Source organism: Bidens hawaiensis, unplaced genomic scaffold (assembly GCF_021521415.1).
Source record: "Bidens hawaiensis isolate Kalapana, Puna unplaced genomic scaffold, B.hawaiensis_p1.1 tig00026075_1, whole genome shotgun sequence".
In the NCBI taxonomy this organism is placed as follows: domain Eukaryota; kingdom Viridiplantae; phylum Streptophyta; class Magnoliopsida; order Asterales; family Asteraceae; genus Bidens; species Bidens hawaiensis.
In genome coordinates, this window is record NW_027494200.1 from 15,817 (window position 1) to 37,780 (window position 21,964).

General features: G+C 35.4%; 1 protein-coding gene across 1 annotated transcript; it reads right to left on the reverse strand.

Moving 5' to 3' along the window:
• Nucleotides 1-9,072: 9,072 nt before the first annotated feature.
• LOC143572858 (triphosphate tunnel metalloenzyme 3-like) lies at nt 9,073-9,898 on the reverse strand. Its single transcript, XM_077057905.1, has one exon. It carries the CDS (start codon nt 9,682-9,684, stop codon nt 9,073-9,075), a length of 612 nt encoding a protein of 203 aa, XP_076914020.1. The 5' UTR covers nt 9,685-9,898.
• Nucleotides 9,899-21,964: the final 12,066 nt, after the last annotated feature.

Sequence of the window (21,964 nt, forward strand, 5' to 3'; positions counted from 1 at the left end):
GCCCATAGTTGGTGGAAAAGGAATATTATATACAGCTGGCCGTACCTGCTTGGAAACCTACCTTCGGCTATAAATACTCCAACACTTTGGAACGCTATCATCATCTTCTCTCTATCTATTTCTCTCTATATACACTTATATTCAGAGCAACCTAGTCTGATTCTCACGCCGGAGGGTGGTCACAAGGAGGAACCCCCCCTCCTTCTCAGTGACGAGCTTACGGTGTCTGTTTTGCAGGTTGAGAAGAATAACCATATTTGCCGGACCTAACCCTCGTGGGAAACATCTACTTAACCCTAAGATTATCCTTAATCTGTCAGGGTCACTTAGTGTTTCTTCAAAAATACAATCATAGGTACCTAAAATATGTTATAAACCTGACACAAATTGAAATTTCAATTGATTAAACCAATGTTACCTGCGATGAAAATAAAGATCAATGGTATTGGAGCTACAAATATCTTCAACATAAGCATGTAAAAGTTTGCCCCTATAAAAATCAGCTCATGTAAAATATCTTGTAGAAATCTTTCATTCATAAAAAGTGGAAAAGGATAACACCAACTAAAAAGGAACAGTACTTTGTTATCAATGCTTGATTCAGTTCAAATACGTGAGCCTGTGCACACTTTAACGTATCACTAATTAACTATAATATCTCATATCCTAAACTCGGGTTGGTCAGATTCGATAACTGGGTTCAGGTCAGGTGGTTTCGCTAATCGATTAGAATATCAAATGACACCGGGTTAAAAAAATATATAATCATTAAGTTCTCTATACTAAAGAAGAGTAAAGCAAGCAAAATTAATAAACTGAATTAACAAATTGAACTTTTTGTAAAGCAAGCAACTAATGAATTGAACCTTTGGGTAATTGAACTCCTAACCTAAACCGTAATTCATAGAAAATAAGTCGATTCCAATCAGTTCTGAAACTGAATCCGTATCAATCATCTAGGTTTTAGAAATTATTAACAAACGAAATCTACGTGAAAATTAGATCAATTAGGGCACAAAAAACTCGTAGCTCTTTCGAACCATGTTACGCTTCTTTGGTGGAGTTTTTTCCCAAAAGAGTGTTGGTGAAAAAATATATTTACCAAAAGAGTGTCGGTTGAGAAATATTTACCAAACTAGTGTTTTACTCTAGAATCTCACTCCTAATCCCATTTGAATAACTTCAATTGATTATACAATTACTGAGTTCATTGTTTTTTTAAAGGCAAGTATTTTTAAATTTATCATTTTTTAGCTATTTTATTTATTTAAAATACATAAATATATCAAATTTTGATTTATATAATAACTTGCAGATTGTCCTGCTGCATGCTAAAGATAATCTAACAAAGAATATTATATTTTTAAATTACTATTTGTATTCCGTATGCTTCTTTACATACGCACGTAGTTAAAAAAATAACTAAAAGTCTCAAATGTATTAAAGTTATTAATTAATTAAATATTATGAATTTAATCATTTTAAAACTAGTTTTAATTATGTGACAGTTTTTAAAGAAAATCTTTTTGTCCATTAATTTTGTACAATAAAAGTTAAGATATAAGTTTAACATATGTTTTATAAGTTTGCATATTACTACATCTTCGATAAATATTCAAACTACAACGATGGACGAGACAAGGGAGAGTTCAAGTATCAAATTTGAAAAAAATAATTAGTAAGGAGCACCTATTTTGAGTCTTAGGAGATTGTTAGTTTAAGATCGAGCACATATATAGATTCCTTTTAGATTAACGGCTTGGCCTATCTAACCAGCTTAATTTATGATTAAAAAAATTGTGTTTATGTTCTATATATATAAACCTAAAAGATGAATTACAATCGCATTCTATAGCTTAAACATAATCATTTATATGTATTCTCTAAATATAATATTTATACGTACACATATAGAATTTAGGTTCAATTTAAAATACTATTTTTTTATCGTATAAAAAATACTAAAAGACTATAAGGATATAGTCAAGAATTTGTAATTGTTAATTAATCTAGTACACACTTAAGATTTTTATTTTCATCTTAAATTACATATCGGTAAAAAAAGCCATACGAAATAATATTGATAAATAAATAAAGTTATTTTTCTTATGTTCTTTTAAAGAATATTAGCATTTTTTTAATATAAACAAATGATTAATATAGTTTGAAAAATATAAGTACGATAAACAAGATTATTAACTCAATAATTGTATAAGATTATTTTTTTAATTTTAGGAGTGAGAAGCTAACATTAATCGAGTAAAACACTAGTTTGGTAAATATTTTTTAACCAATACTCTTTTGGTAAATATTCTTTTTACCAATACTCTTTTAGGAAAAAACTCTCTTTGGTGCAGGTATTGGTCGCCGATTATCTTTGGAAATGGGATTTATCTCTTAAAGAGATTTGTTCGGATTCAGATGGTTTGTTTTTGTTAGGTTGTTTAACTTTTCTTTTCTTTCACTTAAAAGGTTTTTTTTATATTCACTTTTTTTATTATCTATGCATATGGTTTGGATGCAGCTCTTTGTTTGTTTTTTGTGTTGACCTACATCAATTAAAAGGTTGATTTTTTTAGTCACTTCTTTTTATTATTTGTGTTATTTAAATATTCTCAGTTGCTTCCATTACAGATGAAACATAAACGTAAGTCGAGTTTAATATGTTAGGTGGACCATACACCATTGACCCGTTATAACAAAAATATTAGTAACACATAATTACCATTAACAGGTTAAAATGGGATATTGAATAACTAACACGCTAAGTCAATTTGTGTTTTATCTGTGACAGAGCAATTTTTGTTATGATTTATCTCTAAATGGGTAGATAAAGGTTATGTATTATCCATGAACGGGTAGGACTCGCAGGGCCGGCCTAGAGGGTGTGCGAGCTGCACCCTCGGCCGGGACACGTAAGTTTTGGGGACACAAAGTTTTATATATATATATATATATATGTTTTGAGCATCGGCGGAAGTGCGGAACCAGAGAGTTTAAGAGTGAACAAAGTTCAAAACATAGCCGGAAATTTTTTTCCAGCAATACACGTCGGAGACTTATATTAATGTGGTAGGGTGAGGCCTAGCTTGAAGCTTGGTTAGAATTTTTACAACCATATTAATATAACTATATTAGGTTTAATACATTTTGTATTAATAACTCGTATAAGCATTAAGTTTTAGGGTTTTGAAAATTTGGGTATTACATTCATTATATTTTTGTTATATTTTTTGTTATAACATTAATCATCGTTTATAAAAATTAGCTTATATGTTTCGTTATTCATTAAGGCCCGTGGGCCTTTTTATTTAGGCTCGGCCGAGGTATTTAAATCCTCGGAAACGCCCCTGAGGACTCGTCTTAGGTTTTATCACTGACAGGTCAAAATGGGTTACGATCTATCTCATGGGTCAAACTTTTGTTATGTTTTTAATATGAAGGATCAATTTTGGTTATGTTTTTGTACCTTGATAGGTCGAAAACGACTATGTTTAACTTGGATCATTTATCATCTATGAACAAGTCGAACTCATATATGTTTTGCATTAAAATGATCTACATAAAACTTAAACCGAATCGCCCTATAAGAGATAAAGTGTAATGTAGTTTGATTGGTAATAGGTATAACATAACTCAAGTTCATCATGTTAGACCCGTTATTGTGAAAGTGATGAAAACAAAATGGAATTCTTTTATTTGTAGGCTTCTTTTTAAATTTTGCTAAATAAGTGAAAAAAAGAAGTTATTATTGTTGAACTGATTGGTAGATGATAATGTTGTATCAAAAAACTTGGAAGGACAAATAATGTTCATTGCTGGTAAAGATGTTCTAGACTGTCACTGTATTATGTAACAAATTTTCTTCGTTATAATCATGTTACTCTTTCAGCAACGTTTACAACATGTATTAACAATTAGAGTTTTAAGACGCTGTAAACGCTACGTAATGCATATGTGTGTTTACTTTGTAATTTAGGTCACCTAGAATCGATCCATGACCGCTAAACTAAAGAAAGGAGTCCTTTACCAAGTAAGCTAGGCAACCTTACCCGCCTCAACCGATCTTAGCTCGGACATGCCAACAGCCAATACTTACTCTTTTCCCTGGGACAGCTAATAAAAACTAATACGGCCCCTTCTCAAAGAGACTGCCCTTAGGACTCTATTCAGTGAAGTCATTTAACAGCGGATAGACACAAGTTATTGCAACCCTCACACGAGGGCCAAAAAGAAAGCTTTCGTTAAGATAAAGTTTAGTTATATATTTCTTTGTCGCATTTACGTTCTTAGTCGTGTTAACATTTTTAGATGTTTATGAGTTTATTTTGTTTTGTCACAAACTCTAAACAACATTCGAATTGACTGCACCTGCCCACCGCAGAACAAGGAGCATGTGAGTAATTAACTCTTATTTTATTAATTAGATAGTAATATTACACCCATCATGTCGATTTTGTGTTGGGTCTGGTTCCGCGTACGATATTTCTGAGGAACTGAAACCTGGTCCACACCGCGGGTTGGGTAGGGTTTAGTCCGGGTCCAAGTAGGTACCGCCAGGTCGGGCCCTTAAACGATTTTTTTTGGGGGGGGGGGGGTGGGGGGATTCCCAAAATAGATATTTATGAAAACAAATTTCAAGTTTCAGACATCATTTTAAAAGAATTTCAAAATTATGTATTATAAACTAGTTGTGACGAGTAGATTATGTTAACATACTAGTAGTTTGCATAGCCAATTAAAACGCGTCACGTGGCCATAAACTAACGCTGACGAGCACATTCACTAATCATTTAGTCGCCACGACTAAAGAAGTTGCATGCCTCGTAATCAATGTCCACGAGTACTGCATAAATCGTTTAGTCGTGACGAGTATATTACAACTTTTCGAGACACAAGTAGTTTACTAAACTAACCATGACGAGTTGTTTTGTTTACCAAATACATTGAACCGATTAATTTTACAAGAAACTAACTAGAACGGTTAGTTTGAAAGCGCAATTAATTATTATGAGTAGATCTTGGTCAACGACTAGTTCTTCTGGTATACATTTCCTATACGAGTAGTTTATTACCAGTTAACTCGTCACGACTACTTTGGCCTTACAATCTACTCATGGCTTCTCGTTTGAGCGGTAATCCGATTTTTTTTAAATATAAAAATATATTATGTAATCCCTTATTTTTATGTCATTTTTTAAAAAAAAATTAGTATGTCATGTCCTTATTTTATGTGATTCTCTATTTTTTTGTCATTTTTTTTTAAAAATTGTTATGTCCATGCACCATATTTTTTATGATCCCTTATTTTTTTTCTTTATATGTTTTGTGTGTAGTTTAGGTTTATTTATTATCATAGCATTTATCTAAAGCTTTAAATCCTCTATAAAACCCACACTTCTTCCCCTATCCCTCACACAACTAAATATGTCTAACATCGACTTGGATTCAACCAAATTGGCCACCTCTAAATCACATTTTATTTCTATATATTTATTTCATACTTTTTGCTTTTAGATGATTAATAAAAGAATGTGTTTCTGGTCATTGTATCTGGTCATATATAATATATAATGCTTTGTCAGCCAGTTGAACCGCTAGCCCCAGTTAGCCTGCAAGCTGCAAAAGCCTGTTGGATTTTTTTATAACGAACTACATAGGGCTAACAGGATTGCCAGTTACACAGGCTCCGTTCCAACCAGTCCGGTCCGAGCTTTAGAACGATGAAAAGAGCATGCCACCTTTTTGAACACTCATTTGATTAATTTCCGAACTCTCCACATCTGTAACGCTCAATACCACTAGTCTTCGCATAAGGATTCGGATTGGGCCTAGGAGTGGGCCTTGTAAACCCATTACTTCCAACTGCTTCGGGGGGCCATCTAGTCGGTACTCGGTAACGTCTTACTTGCGTTGTTATTTGGGCTATGATTAGGCCCAAAATATGACACTAGACCGATGCTTCATTCGCTTCGCCTTCAAACCCAAGTTAGGGGGGCCGTTAACAGACCACACAAATTGCAAGCCCATGAGTTCCTTGATTGCATTGTTTACCCACTCATTTACCTGGGATCCACCTGTTCTTCTGATTTAATCAACATGCCACTCACATGGAGTAGCAAGAATTCGCTAGTGTAGTCGGTAATAAAACGAGCTCCCGACACACAATTATCATACTGTTGTTGTGTCCCCGAGTTCACTCTAATGAGAGAAGAAAATTAAAAGGAAAACTTTCTTTTCATTTCTTTTCACTTTCATATTTCTCTTTCTTTCTTCTCGTATATTTGCATCTTATTATTTCTTTTCAAATTGAAAAGAAAACATTTCATTCCGTCTTACTTTAATTTCTTATTTTCTTTCCATTTGTTTTTCTTTTCCTACCTTTAATGAAACTCAAGAACATAACTTTCTCTAATTTCATTTATTTTCCTTCATTAAAAAAACATCTAGAACACAATTTTTTTTCTTTCCTTCCGTTTCATTTTTTTTCATCCTTAAATGAACTAGGGAACACAGTGTAAGAGTATTCAAAGTCGGTGGTGAAAAATGAAAATATTTTACCTAGTTAAAATTATGTTTCAAGTTAAATCTCTCCTACACTTAGCTTGTAGGGGAATATTAGACCACGTTGTAACACGGTCGGCTCTTTTGCTATTGCCATTAAAAGCTACTGGGCTATGATCAACTATGATTAATGTTAAGTTCAAAGATTCTAAGGGACGTCACGCTGAAAATTGATGTTCATAGGTAACTGGTTGCCCGTAGCGAATTGCTACTAACCATCTTAGTGACAACTTAATTCATAAGTGGCAAATTAGTCTTCTAGTTAGTAGTTCAGTTGCAAAACTTAAAAGAAACCAAGTCAGATTGGAAATTTATTCAAATGTGTCACCTGTAGATTGATTCATTGATTTATTAAAAAGTTCAGTGATATTTGTGTAAATACCGGTTCCAAAGTCAAAACTGGTTCGGGTTGGTCAATAAAAAGCCAAAACTGGTTTGATTATTGACTGTGTTTTGATCGAGTTTGACCAGCTTTTGATTGGGTCAGTTAGGGTTGGAACTGGTTTTCAATGGCAAAGTTTATAAACCAGTTTCAATTGAGAAGGTTATAAATCAGTTCCGAACCCACTTCTTCAATCTCATCAAAACCGGTCGCTATCGTACAAGGTCCAAAGCAGTTTGGGTTCAGGTCGTCTGCTAAGGTCGAGGAACCTGGTTTTTGTGCACCTCAAGTAAGATGTTTGCAGCCATACATAATAGTTTCATTTCCAAATGGTCAAAATCGGTTTCTGTCATGCACGATCCAAAGCAGTTCGTGTCATCAACTAAGATTGAGAAACAGGGTTTTTAACCAAGTTCAATTTAAAATATATATATATATATATATATATATATATATATATATATATCAAACAGTTATTAAGAATCCTAAAAACATCACAAAATTTAATCAGCCAAACAACCAAAATAATAAACAGTAGTATGATCCAAATTCCCAAACAAATGAAAAGTACCAATAATCATTAGAAAACACATTATCCAAACAAGATATAGAATGGAACGCCATAGTTTTTGTTCCAGATTGAATAACATGGTCTAAAGAAATTTAAACAAGAATGAAGAACCTTGCCTTATTTTTGGTTGCAGCGAGTCTCGTCATCCCTGAAGCCTTCATTTGCAACAACCTTAAGAAAAGATGGAAAAGCAGTTAAGAACTTGTTGGCAAACGAAGAACCAAAACACGTTGTATGTGATACATAAAAGTTGAAATGTGTCGAGCTTAAACACACTTTAAGTAGAGAATTGTAACACATAGCGCTTATTAGACTCCCAAAGGCCCGTTAATCATCAGATAATTACACAAATCATAATAAGATAATACTAATAATTAAGAAACTCATATAACAACCAAGAGTAATAACTTCACTTACTATGGCAACTTTCCAGATCTAAAAAATGCAAACTTTGAAGCAACTAAAAAAGAATAAGAAACCCCATTCCCCTTTAAAAAATTAGAAGAAAAACGATTATTCGCAAACTTGGAAGCAACCTAACACGGAAAATCCAATTAATAACCAAACCAAGCCCGATCCCGAGCCGAGTTTAACTTTAAAAAAAGAGCTCGACACAAACCGAGATCGAGCTCTCGTAAGGCAAAACATGTCGGGCTCTGCTCGGGTAGGCTAGGCTACACCCCTAACTACATATAAGTAAAAGTGTGTCAAACTTAACAATAGCAAGAAAATACCATTAATATAAACCTATTAAACCTAACCTAACATTACAACCAATGAAACAAAAATCAATTTAAATCAAGAAACTCATATATTAAACAAGATTAACAATTTCACTTATTGTGGCAACTTCCGAAACCGAAAAAACACAAATTTCAAGCAACTAAATAAAGAAAAAGAAACCTCATTCTCCACAAAAAATTTAGATGAAAACGATTAATTTTCTTTCCCCAAAATTCAATTTCGACAAAATCGAACGTTTTCTGAACATGAATATTAGGATTTAAACTAGCAAAAGAATCCATCTTTTGATGGTTAAAAGACTAAAATCCAATAAATAAAAGAACTGACTCCGAGTCCAGCTCGAGCTTGGAGAAACGACCCACCCAAGCTTAAGCTTTAGTAAAAGATCTTGAAAGGAGCTGAGCTCGAGCTCGGCTTGGCTATGCTACACCCCTAATTACTCGGGCTTGTTAGCAAGGTTTTTCTCAGAATAAGTAAAAAAACTTAAAAATGTATATAAATTAATTAACTAGAAATAAACAAACCGAGCCCGAGGAGAAGCTCAAGCTCGAAAATATGACCCACGAGTTGATCTCGAGCCCTTGTGAGTCAAAACAAGCCAGGCTCGAGCTAGTCGAGCGTGGGCTCAGCTCGGCTCAGCTACGCTACACCCCTAATTACATAAAAATAAGCATGGGTCAAACTTAAACATGTATTAACAATAGCTAGATTATAAATAAATAATCATTCAATAATAAGCAAGAAAACAACATAAACCCATTGAATGTTACCTAACACATGTACCAAACAAGATAAATAACTTCTTCACTTACTAAGGCAACTTCCCAGCCCGAAAAATCGCAAACTTCGACGCAACCGAGTACGAGTAATCCACCCCATTCTCCTTCAAAAACCCCTCAATCAACTCCTTGGCCTTCTCGGGCTCGCTACTCTCACACTCAACCTCATACAAAGTCCCAAACTCAAAACTAGTCTCATCCAATTCAATCACCAACCCATTCCACTCATACACATGCCTCAAGTTCTTAAACCCCCCTAACCCCACAAACCCATTATCCGTAAAAAACTCGTCTTTAACCCGTTTCATAATTCGAGAGGATTCGATCAGACCCGTTAACCGGGTGGGGTCGGTTACGCACTCGTACCCGATTCCCGGGTCGATCTCCTCCTCGTCTTCTTCGACTCGACTAACTCCTTCTTTTAACTCCGCTTTCGCTTTGAGGCTGATCACGCACCGGGCGATGGGGCGATCGTTGTACAAGCGAATGCGGAGGACGGCGCGGCGGGCGGAGAGTTCGCCCGCGGCTCCGTCGAAGAAGTTGTTGTGTTGGTTGTGGGTTTTGGTGTGGAAAGGGGTTAGTAATGAGACGAGGGTTTTGTGGGAGTGGGAGTTTGGGAGACGGAGCTTGAGTTCGATTTCCATGGTTTGGGGTTTGGGGTTTAGGGTTTAGAGAGGCCGATGCGGTCGGATTTGGAGGTGGTGGTGGTGGAGGTGGAGTTGAAGTGGTGGAGGAGAGTGGTGGCGCCGGTGGGATTGACGGCGGTGGTGGTGGTGGTACGGGATTCTTGGATTTCTTGTTTGTCTTCGATTTTGACTTCGATTTTACTGGGTTTTCTTCGAAGCATATTTTGAATGTTTGATGGTGTATGGTGTTCAAGTGTTATTAATAAGGAAGGTATTTTGTATATTAAATTATTAACCCGTGCATTCCTATTGAATTTTTTGGTTTTGATTAACATAATGGCTTAACACTCAATCTACTAGTGATAGGGTTCGAGTCCTTATCTCACTCGGTTTTACTGGCTTCTCGTTGTCGTACCGTTTGGTGAGCATGGGGGTCGGGTTTTATCCGGAGAATCCCTCAATATGTGGACCGCTAGGGGCTCCGTCCGTCCAGACACGTGCCCGGCCCGGGCTACCTTTAGCCATTGGGGGTCACGTACGAAGTACCCAGCGTTACTTAGTTGGTCGTTCCAAAAGAAAAAAAAAACTCAACCTGAAAAACCCAAACCCGAGAAACCAATGAAGGATTTTGGTTGGGTTTCGGGTCAAATTTAAAACTTTGAAACCCAAAGGACCCGACCCGTAAAACAAACCCGAAGAACACCCATATCGGGCGCACCTGAAACTCGGTGGTTATTGGTAAAGTTCATTACAGTATTAGTATTTGATATGATAACTAATGTGTGTGAAGACTGGAAAATGAATGAAATGAAATTCATATCGAAACATATATAAACTCTAAATGTGTTTGATTTGTTGTGGCGGTGGCGGGTCTACTATGCACATCGAAATGTTGTGCGAAAGACACATCGCAATTTAAAAAAAAACGTGATATAAAGTCGGTCTTTTGGACGACTTACGACTTTAGTTTTGGGTTTTTCTTTTCTGTTTTTTATGATGAGTTCCGGTACCGTACTAATACGGTCACGAACCAAACCATGTTCTAAAAGTATACAATTTAATTACTTAAAATTTTAATAGAACAAAAAAATTAAAAAAACTAATTTTGAGGTGGTGGTGGGTTTGGAGGATTCTTGTAGCTCTTGTTTATCTTTGATTTTGCTGGGTCTGTTTTTTGAAGCATTGTTTGCGTTGAAAGTGGTTGCTATGGTGTTAGACTGTTGAAGTATCATTTATTGGAAATATGTTTTAGAGCATTTACATTATATTAGTCAAATTTAGTGAGTGAAGTTTTTATATTATACGAACTAGTTTATGGTGTTCTAAGTGAGGGAGAAAGAGAAATGTAGTTATATTTCTGTATATTTAAAAAATTACTGTTCACCTCATATAATTTTTTTAAATATTTTTTAAAAGTGGTTGTGATTAGAGAAAAGACAAAAGATAATGATTAAAGTATAAAAAGCAGCACTCCCTCCGTCCCTCTACAAATGTCATGGTTTGAAAAACACAAAATTTAAGAAAGTTTGAATGATTGCATTTTTTCTTAACAAATGACTATAATACCCTTGACATATATAAAAAGACAAAATTTAAGAAAGTTTGAATGATTGTATTTTTAATGGTAAATTTGAAAATTAATTAATAAAGTTTGAAAGTGGACATTTGTAATGGGACAAACTAAAAAGAAAATGTAGACATTTTCAAAGGGACGGAGGGAGTATTATTTAATGAAAACTGGAGAGAAAATATAGTGTGTTTTAATGTAATTTTATATTTTAAGATAGAGAAAGAGATGAGAAGGCTCTTATGTCTAACCTGTTTATATTATTTGGGACCACATTATTAGGTGCATAGATAGGCTGAGACCATGTAATTTAAGGGTGCAAGCGATTCGAGTCATGCTCAAGCTCTAGCTCGGCTCGTATCGATCTTTATTTCTGTTGTGGGTCAATTTCTCGCTTTAGAGTCTTGAGTCTCAGAATCTTGCCAACAGGGATCCCAAACAGGTTTGGTATCTTGAACCTATTAATTTTGTTCAATAACGGCTATGTTTTGCAGGTAGTCATTAGTGACTTTTTTTTCATTAAAACCTCATTAAATGTTTGGTCAAACATTTGAAACAAGCATTGTAACCGCCATGAGTAATGATTGCATTGAAGACACATTAAATGGTTGGGATCCTCGCTATCGGTTGCGATTTTTAAAGCACATCTCACGCCATGAGTAATGATTGCATTGAAGACACATTAAATGGTTGGGATCCTCGCTATCGGTTGCGATTTTTAAAGCACATCTCAGCTGAAATAGCCTGTCAGTGACTCCCAATGGCTAGTAGCTAGCTTATTACTTGGACAACAAGAGCGTGGAAACAAAGTTGGCCAAGTCCAACGGCTCTTTCAAAGGCTTAGTTAATAGCTATTATTGCTAGGATAATCATTAGACTATATAATGAGGCTATAATGAACAACAAAGGACATTTACAACTACTTGCTCACTAGCAACACATTACACCACACTTCTGTACTATAGACTTGTTCATCACTAGTTATCGAGTTGTAACACTTTTTACTTATCAATAAATCTGATGCAAGCCGATAGTTTTCCCATCCCGAGGTTTTTTGCTGGGGATCCTACTAAGGTTCGAGGGTGTTTCGTTGTTATATCCTGATCCATTTACTGCTTTACACACACACACATTTGCATTATTGTGAAGAACATGCTACCTCACTTACAAAGTTTAATCACTAAATTGTTTAGGTAATTTTTTACCAAAACAGCTTGACGCCCACCATGAGGCAAGTGATGTTTTTCATCCAAAAAATCCTTCTACAATCACAGTCCATTTAAACTCAACCACGAAATGACATCTCAATCAAAGTCTACATCTTCTCCAATGCCATTCTCAATCTCTAGAGTTTCACAACATCTTCCTTCTCCACGTGCTGGTCAAAAAAAGACAACAATCTCTAGGATACCCATCTCAGGATCCAAATGATATGCTTAAGCTCAAGGATCTCAAATATTGGGATCCTCCACTACAATGAGATATTCGATATATAATTGCAGATAAAAGATCACATGCAACAATAAAAGGACACCATCAATTCTTTCATAAGGGAACTCAAGGATATCAGGTCACTAGGGAAGAAACCAGTAGCCGAATCATCCACTCCGCTACAGCCCAAGCCTTTGGATTTTGGACCTTCGAGATCCTTAGAAATTTGTTATGATGATTTCTTACCAATGCAATCCGCAATAGGAACACCTGAATCAACTCTTTCTACAAGGATTACGAACACTAGCTAGAGACTTCAACATTATAGCAGGATCCTTAACTGGATATTTCGGAATTGGTAACATTTGTTATAATAATACTATTCCTGTGACTAATGTTAAGACTTTGTAGGATATCGAAAACCACTCATCTTTCACTCCTTTCATAATTTGTGATGACTTTATCAGACCTGTTAACCGGGTTGGGTCGGTAACAAACTCGTACCCGATTCCCGTTCAATCACCTCCTCGTCTTCCTTGACTCGGCTGACGCTGTTGTTGAGCACTGCATTCTCTTTAAAGCTGACCACGCACCGGGCGACTGGGTGATCGTTGTACAAGAGAATGCGGAGGACGGCGCGACTGGCGAAGAGTTTGCCTGATGCAATGTCAAAGAGGGTGTTGTGTTGGTTGTGGGTTTTGGTGTGGTAGGGGGTTAATAATGAAACAAGGGTTTGTGGCAGTGGGGAGTCGGAGCTTGAGTTCGCTTTCCATGGTTTCGGGTTTAGGGTTTGAGGTCGATGCGGTCAGATTTGGAGGTGGTGGTGGTGATGGAGTGATGTGACACCGGTGGTGGTGGTGGTTGTACGGGATTGTTCGTGTTCTTGTTTGTATTCGATTTTGACTTTGATTGTGTTGGGTGGTCTTTGGAGAATTACTCGGGTATTTGGTTTGTGGGGTTAATGATGGTATTGTGAGTGTTATTAATAAAAAAAGTGTTTATTAGGTGAATGGATAGGCTTAGAGGTGCACACAAAACCTTAACCCGGAACCTGACCCGAAAATTATGGAACCAGGTTTTTTATACCCGGGTTTTTACTACCCGAACCCGACCCTACCTATAGGGTATGTATTTCAGTACGAAAACCCGTACTCGAAACCAGGCTTGATTTGTACCCGGTAATACCCGAAAACCGAAACCGATTCCATACTCGGAACCGGGTTTTTCCAATACCCGATCTATACCCGAAATTATCATAAAAATAACTGAAAAATACCTGAAAATACCCCCAAAAAGTGTACTTTGTAAAAAAAATACAATCTATACCTGAAAAATTCCCGGAATAAGGCCAAAAAGTCCAAAATATGACCCTTTTTTTTCAATACCCAAAATAGGGTATTCAATTACCCAGTTTGAATACTCGGTTCCATACCGACCCAAACCTGGTGCATAGGGTATGATTTTTAGAGACAATATACCCGACTCGAATCCGACCTGGGTATGGTCAATACCCGATTTTCCAATACCCGGTCATACCCGAACCCGATTACATACCCGAAACCGGGTATTAGAAACACCCAATTTGAACACCTCTAGATAGGCAAGAAGAGAGAAAAATTTGAACACCTCTAGATAGGACGATAAACATGTAAAGAAAAGAAATGGCAAGAAGAGAGAAAAATTTATTATCAGAATCAAAGTTACTCAAATGAACAAAATAAACAAACTCTATACACACACACACACACACACACATGGACCGTATAAGTTCAGGAGTGTATATATACATATACCCCCCTCCCCTCAAGTTGGAGGTTGAGAAAACCCCAACTTGCATAATAGCTCGTGAAATTGAGGTCCCGTGAGACTTTTCGTAAAAAATATCAGCAAGCTGATCCTTCGAGTTTGTATGCACCAAAGTAATGAGACATTCTTAGAGCTTTTCGCGAACAAAATGACAATCAATCTCGATATGTTTTGTTCGCTCATGAAAAAGAGGATTTTTAGCAATATAAATTGCAGCCTGACTATCACATTTGAGAGTGACAGGAACAAGATCCGGAACATTAAATTCTACGAGGAGTCGTGTTAGCCAAGCAAGTTCGGCAATCACACGACGAAGCGATCGATACTCAGCCTTTTCAGAACTCAAAGAAACAGTAGGATGTTTCTTGGATTTCCAAGAAATCCGATATCCAACAAAAATATAAAAACCACTGATTGATTGTCGTGTATTGGGACAAGCTGCCTAATCAGAATCTCAGAAGGCTTGCATCAAAAGAGGATTTATTGTTGAAAAATAATCCTTGAGACAAGGTGCCTTTAACATAAGAAAAGGGTTTGCATAGCAGCATTCCAATGAGGTAACCGTGGATCTTGCATGAATTGACTCAAAAACTGAACTACAAAAGCAATATCTGGTCATGTGTGGGTAAGATAATTGAGTTTACCAATGAGCTTTCGGTAAAACAAAAGATCTGTAATAGGAATTCCTTCATGAATTTTGAGCTGTAAGTGATGAGGTAAAGGAGAGTTGGTAATGGGAATAGCTGAAGTGTCAAATTCTGAAAGCATATACGTAACAAACTTTCGTTGACACATGATAACACCATCAGTAGTGTAAAGAACTTCAAATCTCAGGAAATAGCTGAAGTGTCAAATTCTGAAAGCATATACGTAACAAACTTTCGTTGACACATGATAACACCGTCAGTAGTGTAAAGAACTTCAAATCCCAGGAAATAGTTAAGAGATCCTATATCCTTGATTTTAAAAGTTGTATCTAGAAAACTCTTTAAGCTGATGATCTCTTCCATATTGTTTCCAGTGACCAAAATATCATGAACATATACGGCAACGTATACCACCGAAGATCCCATAGACTTTGAGAACAAAGAATGATCATTTTGGGAACCAATGTAACCCCGGGATTTCAAGGCAGAAGATAACTTCCAATACCACTGTTGAGAAGCTTGTTTCAAACCATACAAGGACTTTTGAAGTTTAAGAACCTGGTTATGTGGAAGCTGCATTCTAGGCGGTGGGGACATACAAATTTCCTCATCCAAATCACCATGAAGAAAAGCATTGTTGACGTCAAGTTGAAAAAGAGGCCAATTTCTTTTAGTAGCAATTGTAATCAGACCACGAATGGTAGTCATCTTGATGATAGGAGAAAATGTCTCGTTATAATCAGTTCCTTCAGTTTGAGTATCATCCCTGACAACCAACCGTGCTTTACACCATTCAACAGAGCTATCTACTTTGTGTTTTGAGTTTAAAAACCCATTTACATTTTATGGACTTTTTGCCATGAGGAAGGTTAACCACAGCCCATGTATTAGTGTTCTCAAGAGTCTGAAATTCAGTTTCATGGAATCCTGCCATTCAAGAATAATAGCAGCCTCTTTATAAGAAGTAGGCTCTCATAACCCGGATATCACCGTAGTGAAAGATTTGCTAGACGGAAGAATATTAGAATAAGAAAATAAGGTAAAAGGAGAACAGGAATTAGTGACTGTGTGAAAGCATGAAGAATCAGAATGATTGCAGACAAAGTCATTCAGATATGAAGGTTGAATCGAAGATCTTGAAGATCTTCGAAGAGGTTCCGAAGAAGTAGGAACATTGGAAGAAGTAGAAACAACGGAAGGAGCAAGAACAACGGAAGAAGTAGGAACATCGAAAATAATAGGAACAGTGGAAGGAGTAGGAACAACGGAAGGAGTAGGTTCCTCAAAAATTTGATTAATGAGGTCAATAGAAGGAAATACGAAATTGTCTTTGGATTTAGTGATTGAGGGAAACAAAACCCAAAGAAAACAACATCTCTTGAGATGATAACCTTGTTGGCATCAAGGTCGAATAAACCATAAGCCTTTTTATCTAAAGGATATCCCAGAAAAATACAAGGCACAGCACGAGGTGCAAATTTATCACGTCCATGAGACAAAGTTGAAGCATAGGCAAGACAACCAAAAGATTTCATGTGCTCATAGGATGGAGACTTCCTTGTTAAAACTTCATAAGGAGTTTTAGTGTTCAAAATTTCAGTAGGGAAGTGATTTATTAAATGAGTTATTGTAAGAACACAATCTCCCCAAAATTCAACTGGAAGTTTAGACCAAAACATAAGAGCCCATGAAGTCTCAAGTAAATGTTTATGTTTTCTCTCAACAACACCATTTTGTTGAGGCATAGCTCAATAAGTAGTTTGATGGATAATGCCTTTACTTAAAAAATAAGCACGCTGAGTATTACCGGATCCTAGTTCAAATGCATTATCAGAACGAATACATTTTACAGCTGTGCCAAATTGAGTATGAACCATTTTAATAAATGATTGAAGAATTGGAAAGGCATTGCTTTTAGTAGAAAGCAAATGTGTCCAAGTAGTTCTATTATAGTCGTCCACAATAGTTAAAAAATATCGAAAACCATTGTAAGTAGATGTATGATATGGACCCCAAACATCTATATGGACTAAATCAAAAATTTTAGCAGTCGAAGAGACACTTGTTGGAAAAGGAAATTTGTGTTGTTTTGCCTTTGGGCATATAGAACAATGATCAAGATTAGTCAAAGAAATACTAGACATGAAAGGTAATTTCTTTAACTTGTAACTTGGAAGATGCCCAAGGTGATTGTGTCAAGTATCACTAGTAACAACAAGATTACAAAATTTATTCGAATGAAAAGAATAGTCCTATGGCTTCTAAAAGATAAAGACCATTTAGTAAATCACCAAGAACCTGAGGCGTCTTCAAAGAAGGGGCTTACAAAACACAGGTATGTTTAGAGAAAAGAACAACACCATCAGTATCCGAACATAAACGAGATACAGAAAGAAGATTATTTTTGAAATATGGCACGAAAATAACTTTTGACAAAAAAATTTTCTCTGTTAAAGGAACAATTCCAGCAGTGGTGAACTGAGACAGATGTTCCATTGGAAATATTAATAAAAATAGGAGTTTTGAGAAAAGATATGTGTGAAAACAAAGTTCGATCATGACACATATGATCATTGGCTCCAGTTTTAATGATCCATATTTAGATTTTTTGTAAGATTGCAAGACATTATACCTCTAAAATTTTGTTGATTGATGGTAGAAGCAGTGTTAGTAATAGGTTGAACTTTAGTCTGTTGCAACAGACTCATCAAATCATGATACTGCTGTTGAGAAATCCCTTCCTGTTGTGTATTATCTCCCTGTTCTTCAGCAAGGTTAGCAAATCTTTTCCCTTTGTTAAATTTAAAGTCCTTGGGAAAACCAATCAACTTGTAACACTTGTTAACCGAATGCCCATTTCTTTCTTTTGCAGTGTGTACACACCAACGATCGACGATTCTCTCCAGTTCCTCTAACAGAAGGAAATGCATTGTTTTCATTCATTGATGCAGAAGATGCAGTGAAATCAATGGTGGTGGTGAATCTCTTTTTGCATTTCATCTTGTATTAAGATTCCATAGGCTCGTTTGATAGAGGGCAAAGGTTCCATCATAAGAATATTACTTCTGATTGTATCATAAGAAGGATTAAGACCAACAAAAAATTGAATTAGTCTTTGATCCTCGTCTCTTTTAGCAAACGCATGAGCTGCCCCACAAGTGCATGAAGGTAGAGTGTTGGTTGCATTTAACTCATACCAGTTAGACTTCATATTTGCAAAATAAGTAGGAATGCCATTGTTTCCTTGGGTGATTTGACAAAGATTCTTTTGCAACTGATAAAATTTTGCCCCGTTTGCTTGACCATAACGAGCATTAAGCTCATTTCATAAAACTTTGGCAGTCTCAGCATACAACACGTTGCCGCTTATATCTCGGGTAAGAGTATTGAGATTCTACGAGATAACCATATCGTTGCATCTTCTCCAAACAGCCATATGTTGCTCATCACTTGGCATGACCAAAGTATTATTAACGAAGCAAAACTTATTCTTAGCTAATAGAGCAATGGTCATAGCTCTCTTCCAAGCTCCAAACCCGATTCCATCAAAAAAATTTTGATCTGATGGATGGAGATAGAGAGGGTTAGAAGAATCAATAGTCATGTTTGGAGGAGCTGAAGTGTTCGTATCAGCCATAGATCACAAGAAATGAAAACGTATAAGAAAAGAAACTTATACGGGCAAGCAAAGGAAAAACAACGTATAAGTCACAAACTTATACGTCAGAACACAAACAAATCAAATTTTATACATATAATAACAAGAAATGTATAAGTCTAAGAGACTTATACGTTGGATAGGCATACAAAAACTTATAAGTCTATAGGGATTTATACGGCGTATAAATCAAAATGATTTATACGAAGATCAGCAGTACATAAACGGAGAATTCACTTCTACTGAAAACTTATACGTGCATCAAAATCATATAAACGAAGAATGCACTTTCATTTAACAACCGTATACGCTGTGGTCTCCAAGATCGCCATGAGATAGAGTGATGATGTCACTTGATAGAACAAAACAGAACAAACTAGAACATAATAAAAGAAAAGGAACATAAATCCTAAAGGATTAAGATGAAAACAGAAGAATCTGATAAATATTGACCAAATGAACAACAATTGATCACAAAAAGATCAAGAAATATGAGAAAAACCAAATAAAATCGATGAAAAACAAAGAGCAAGACTAGAAACCATACTCTGATACCATGTAAACGTTCAAATAACGATAAACATGTAAAGAAAGAAATGGCAAGAAGAGAGAAAATTTTATTTTCAGAATCAAAGTTACTCAAATGAACAAAACAAACACACACACACACACACACACACACATGGACTATATTGTATATGTACATATACGCCCATAGTATGTGTCTCTTACATCATAAAACAATAAATATGTAGCATGTAATTCACATAATTCATAATCAATATGAGAGAAACAATAGTATGCAAGACATGGTGTGAATAGATTTGCAAAATATAAACATAAAATAACGTGAAACTTTGTAACGTGCTACGTCCCAAAATAATAAAAATGTAGAAAAAAGGGTTATGAAACTCACATGTTAAGTAGCGTAATTGAAAGACTAAAAATAACACTTAAGCAAGTGAACAAGACAAATTCGATTCATGGGAGATCCTAGAAAATGTAAAAGATTATATGTTCAATGAAATGGTCGATTTAAATAAAGGTAGAAGAAAGAAATAAAGGGTTTTGTTCAGGCCCGGCCATTAGGGAGAGCTGGGAGAGCTCAAGCCCTAGGGCCCATGGGGTTTTTTTTTTTAATTTTTTATATGCATTTAGTTTTAGGCCCATTACCAACAATTGATAACATACAATAATAATGATAATAAAGTTGGTCATTCTCAAAACTTAGAAGTTTCACTTCCTGACTTCTTTAAAAATTTGCAATTAAGACTTTTAGAGTATTAAATCTTTTTATTTGTTAATTAGTTATACTTAGTTATACTAATTAGTAGAGGTGCACAAATCGGTTTTTTTAAAAAAACCGGTTCGGTTAATAACCGGACCGGTTTTTCTTGGCCTGGAAAAAAACCGGTTTTTAAATAACCGGACCGGTTTATTAACCGGTTTTTTTGGTGCAAAACTCGGACCGGTCTAACCGGTTAGGACCGGTTTAGAAACCGGTTAGAACCGGTTAATAACCGGTTTTTTTAATTAACCGTTTTTTTTTAAAATAACCGGTTAATAACCGGTTTTTTTCATAATAACCGGTTTTAAAATTAACCGGTTTTTTCCATAACCGGTTCAGTAACCGGTTTTTTCTCTAGAACTTGTAACCGATATACGAACCGGCGGTTACTAAACCGGTCAAACCGGTTTTTAAATAACCGGTTTTTGTAAAAACCGGTTTTCGGTTTAAACCGTTGAACCGGTTCACCAACCGGTTTTTTTGCCCATCTCTACTAATTAGTTGTTAATAAACAATAATTTAGCATAAGTATTGTCTGTTTCTCTTTACTGATTATTGAATAAATGTTCTTAGTTATCAATTTTTATGTTATTTTACTTTTTTAGATATCATGCCTCCTAAGCCTAAACATTTATTCGGTAGTCAAAAAACGTAAAAGTAGGAAAGTAAAAGAAGAATCAAGAAATGCACAAATCAAAGAACGCGAAGATACATACGTTATTCAAAAACAACATCAAAGTTGTAATGTTAATGAAAAAGATGTACATGTTGATGAAGACGGTCAAGGTAATTTTGACGAGTATGCAACTAATGTCAATATGAACGGAGATGCACATGATCATGCTAAGCAAAAACACTTTTGTTTTGTTATATTGCTATGGCATTTATCTGAATTATATAAGAGTTTTTTATTTTGTATTTTAGGGTCTTTTATTTTTCATGTCCCAGGCCTACTCTTTTTTTGTATTCTCGGAGATGGCCCTGGTTTTGTTCGTTGTTTGGGGCTTTAAGTAAGAAAACTTTGATTTTTGGAAAAATATATAATTCACTATAGTTGTCTAAATTTTTTCCGTAAAAGTTATTTTCCTTTTGTTTTTAGTTTTTAGGAAGGATTATGTTATGATAATTATCAGTCAAGTGAATTTGTTTGACTCATTTCATAAAAAATAGCGAAACATACCAAAAAAGTAAGAAAAATAAGTTAAGCGAGTAGTTCGCTTTTGATCGGACACAAACTTAACATTTTGTTGGGTTTGGTTCCAACATGTTAAGAATGTTAAAAAAAATGCTAATAAGATGAAAGAGTTAATTATTAAAATTGAATATCTAAACAGTCTCAAACTTGATAGAAAGGTACATTAGTGAGTTGAGTTTGTTTTTTTTATAAACATGCATCTCTACCAAATGAATTTTGATACAAGTGTAATGTTCTAAACGCTGAATATGTATAGAAAAAATATTAAAATTATCCGGAGAATGAACACAGATTTTAAAGACTTTGGAAACTTTGACGGGCTTGACTTTGAGAAGTCAAAGTATACAAGAGCACTAAATAAAGAAGCTAGAACGTAATTAAGTGAAAGAGAAGATATGGAAATGAATGAGTAGAGATAGAAACCTCTTTATATATTCACAAAATCGTTAATTTCTAGGTCTAATGAATTAACTGAGAATTAATGATCAAAGAATGTGTTAACGTGTTAGCTAGAAAAGGGTCTAGGTTCGTTGTATAACATTCAAGACGAGTTAAGAGGGGAGAAATCAGGTCAACATGATGCTAGCCGTGAAGCTAGCTCAATTCCACGATCCAACGACTGCGTCACATATTGCGAAGGTTGAATTAGGGATGGTTCGGGTAGCGTGACTCAAAAAGGATCCATGACGAGCCCTAGGATCTTCGC

What these genes read in the sequence shown, in the direction of transcription:
- LOC143572858 (XM_077057905.1), bottom strand. Translation starts at nt 9,684, where the DNA reads ATGGAAATCGAACTCAAGCTCCGTCTCCCAAACTCCCACTCCCACAAA.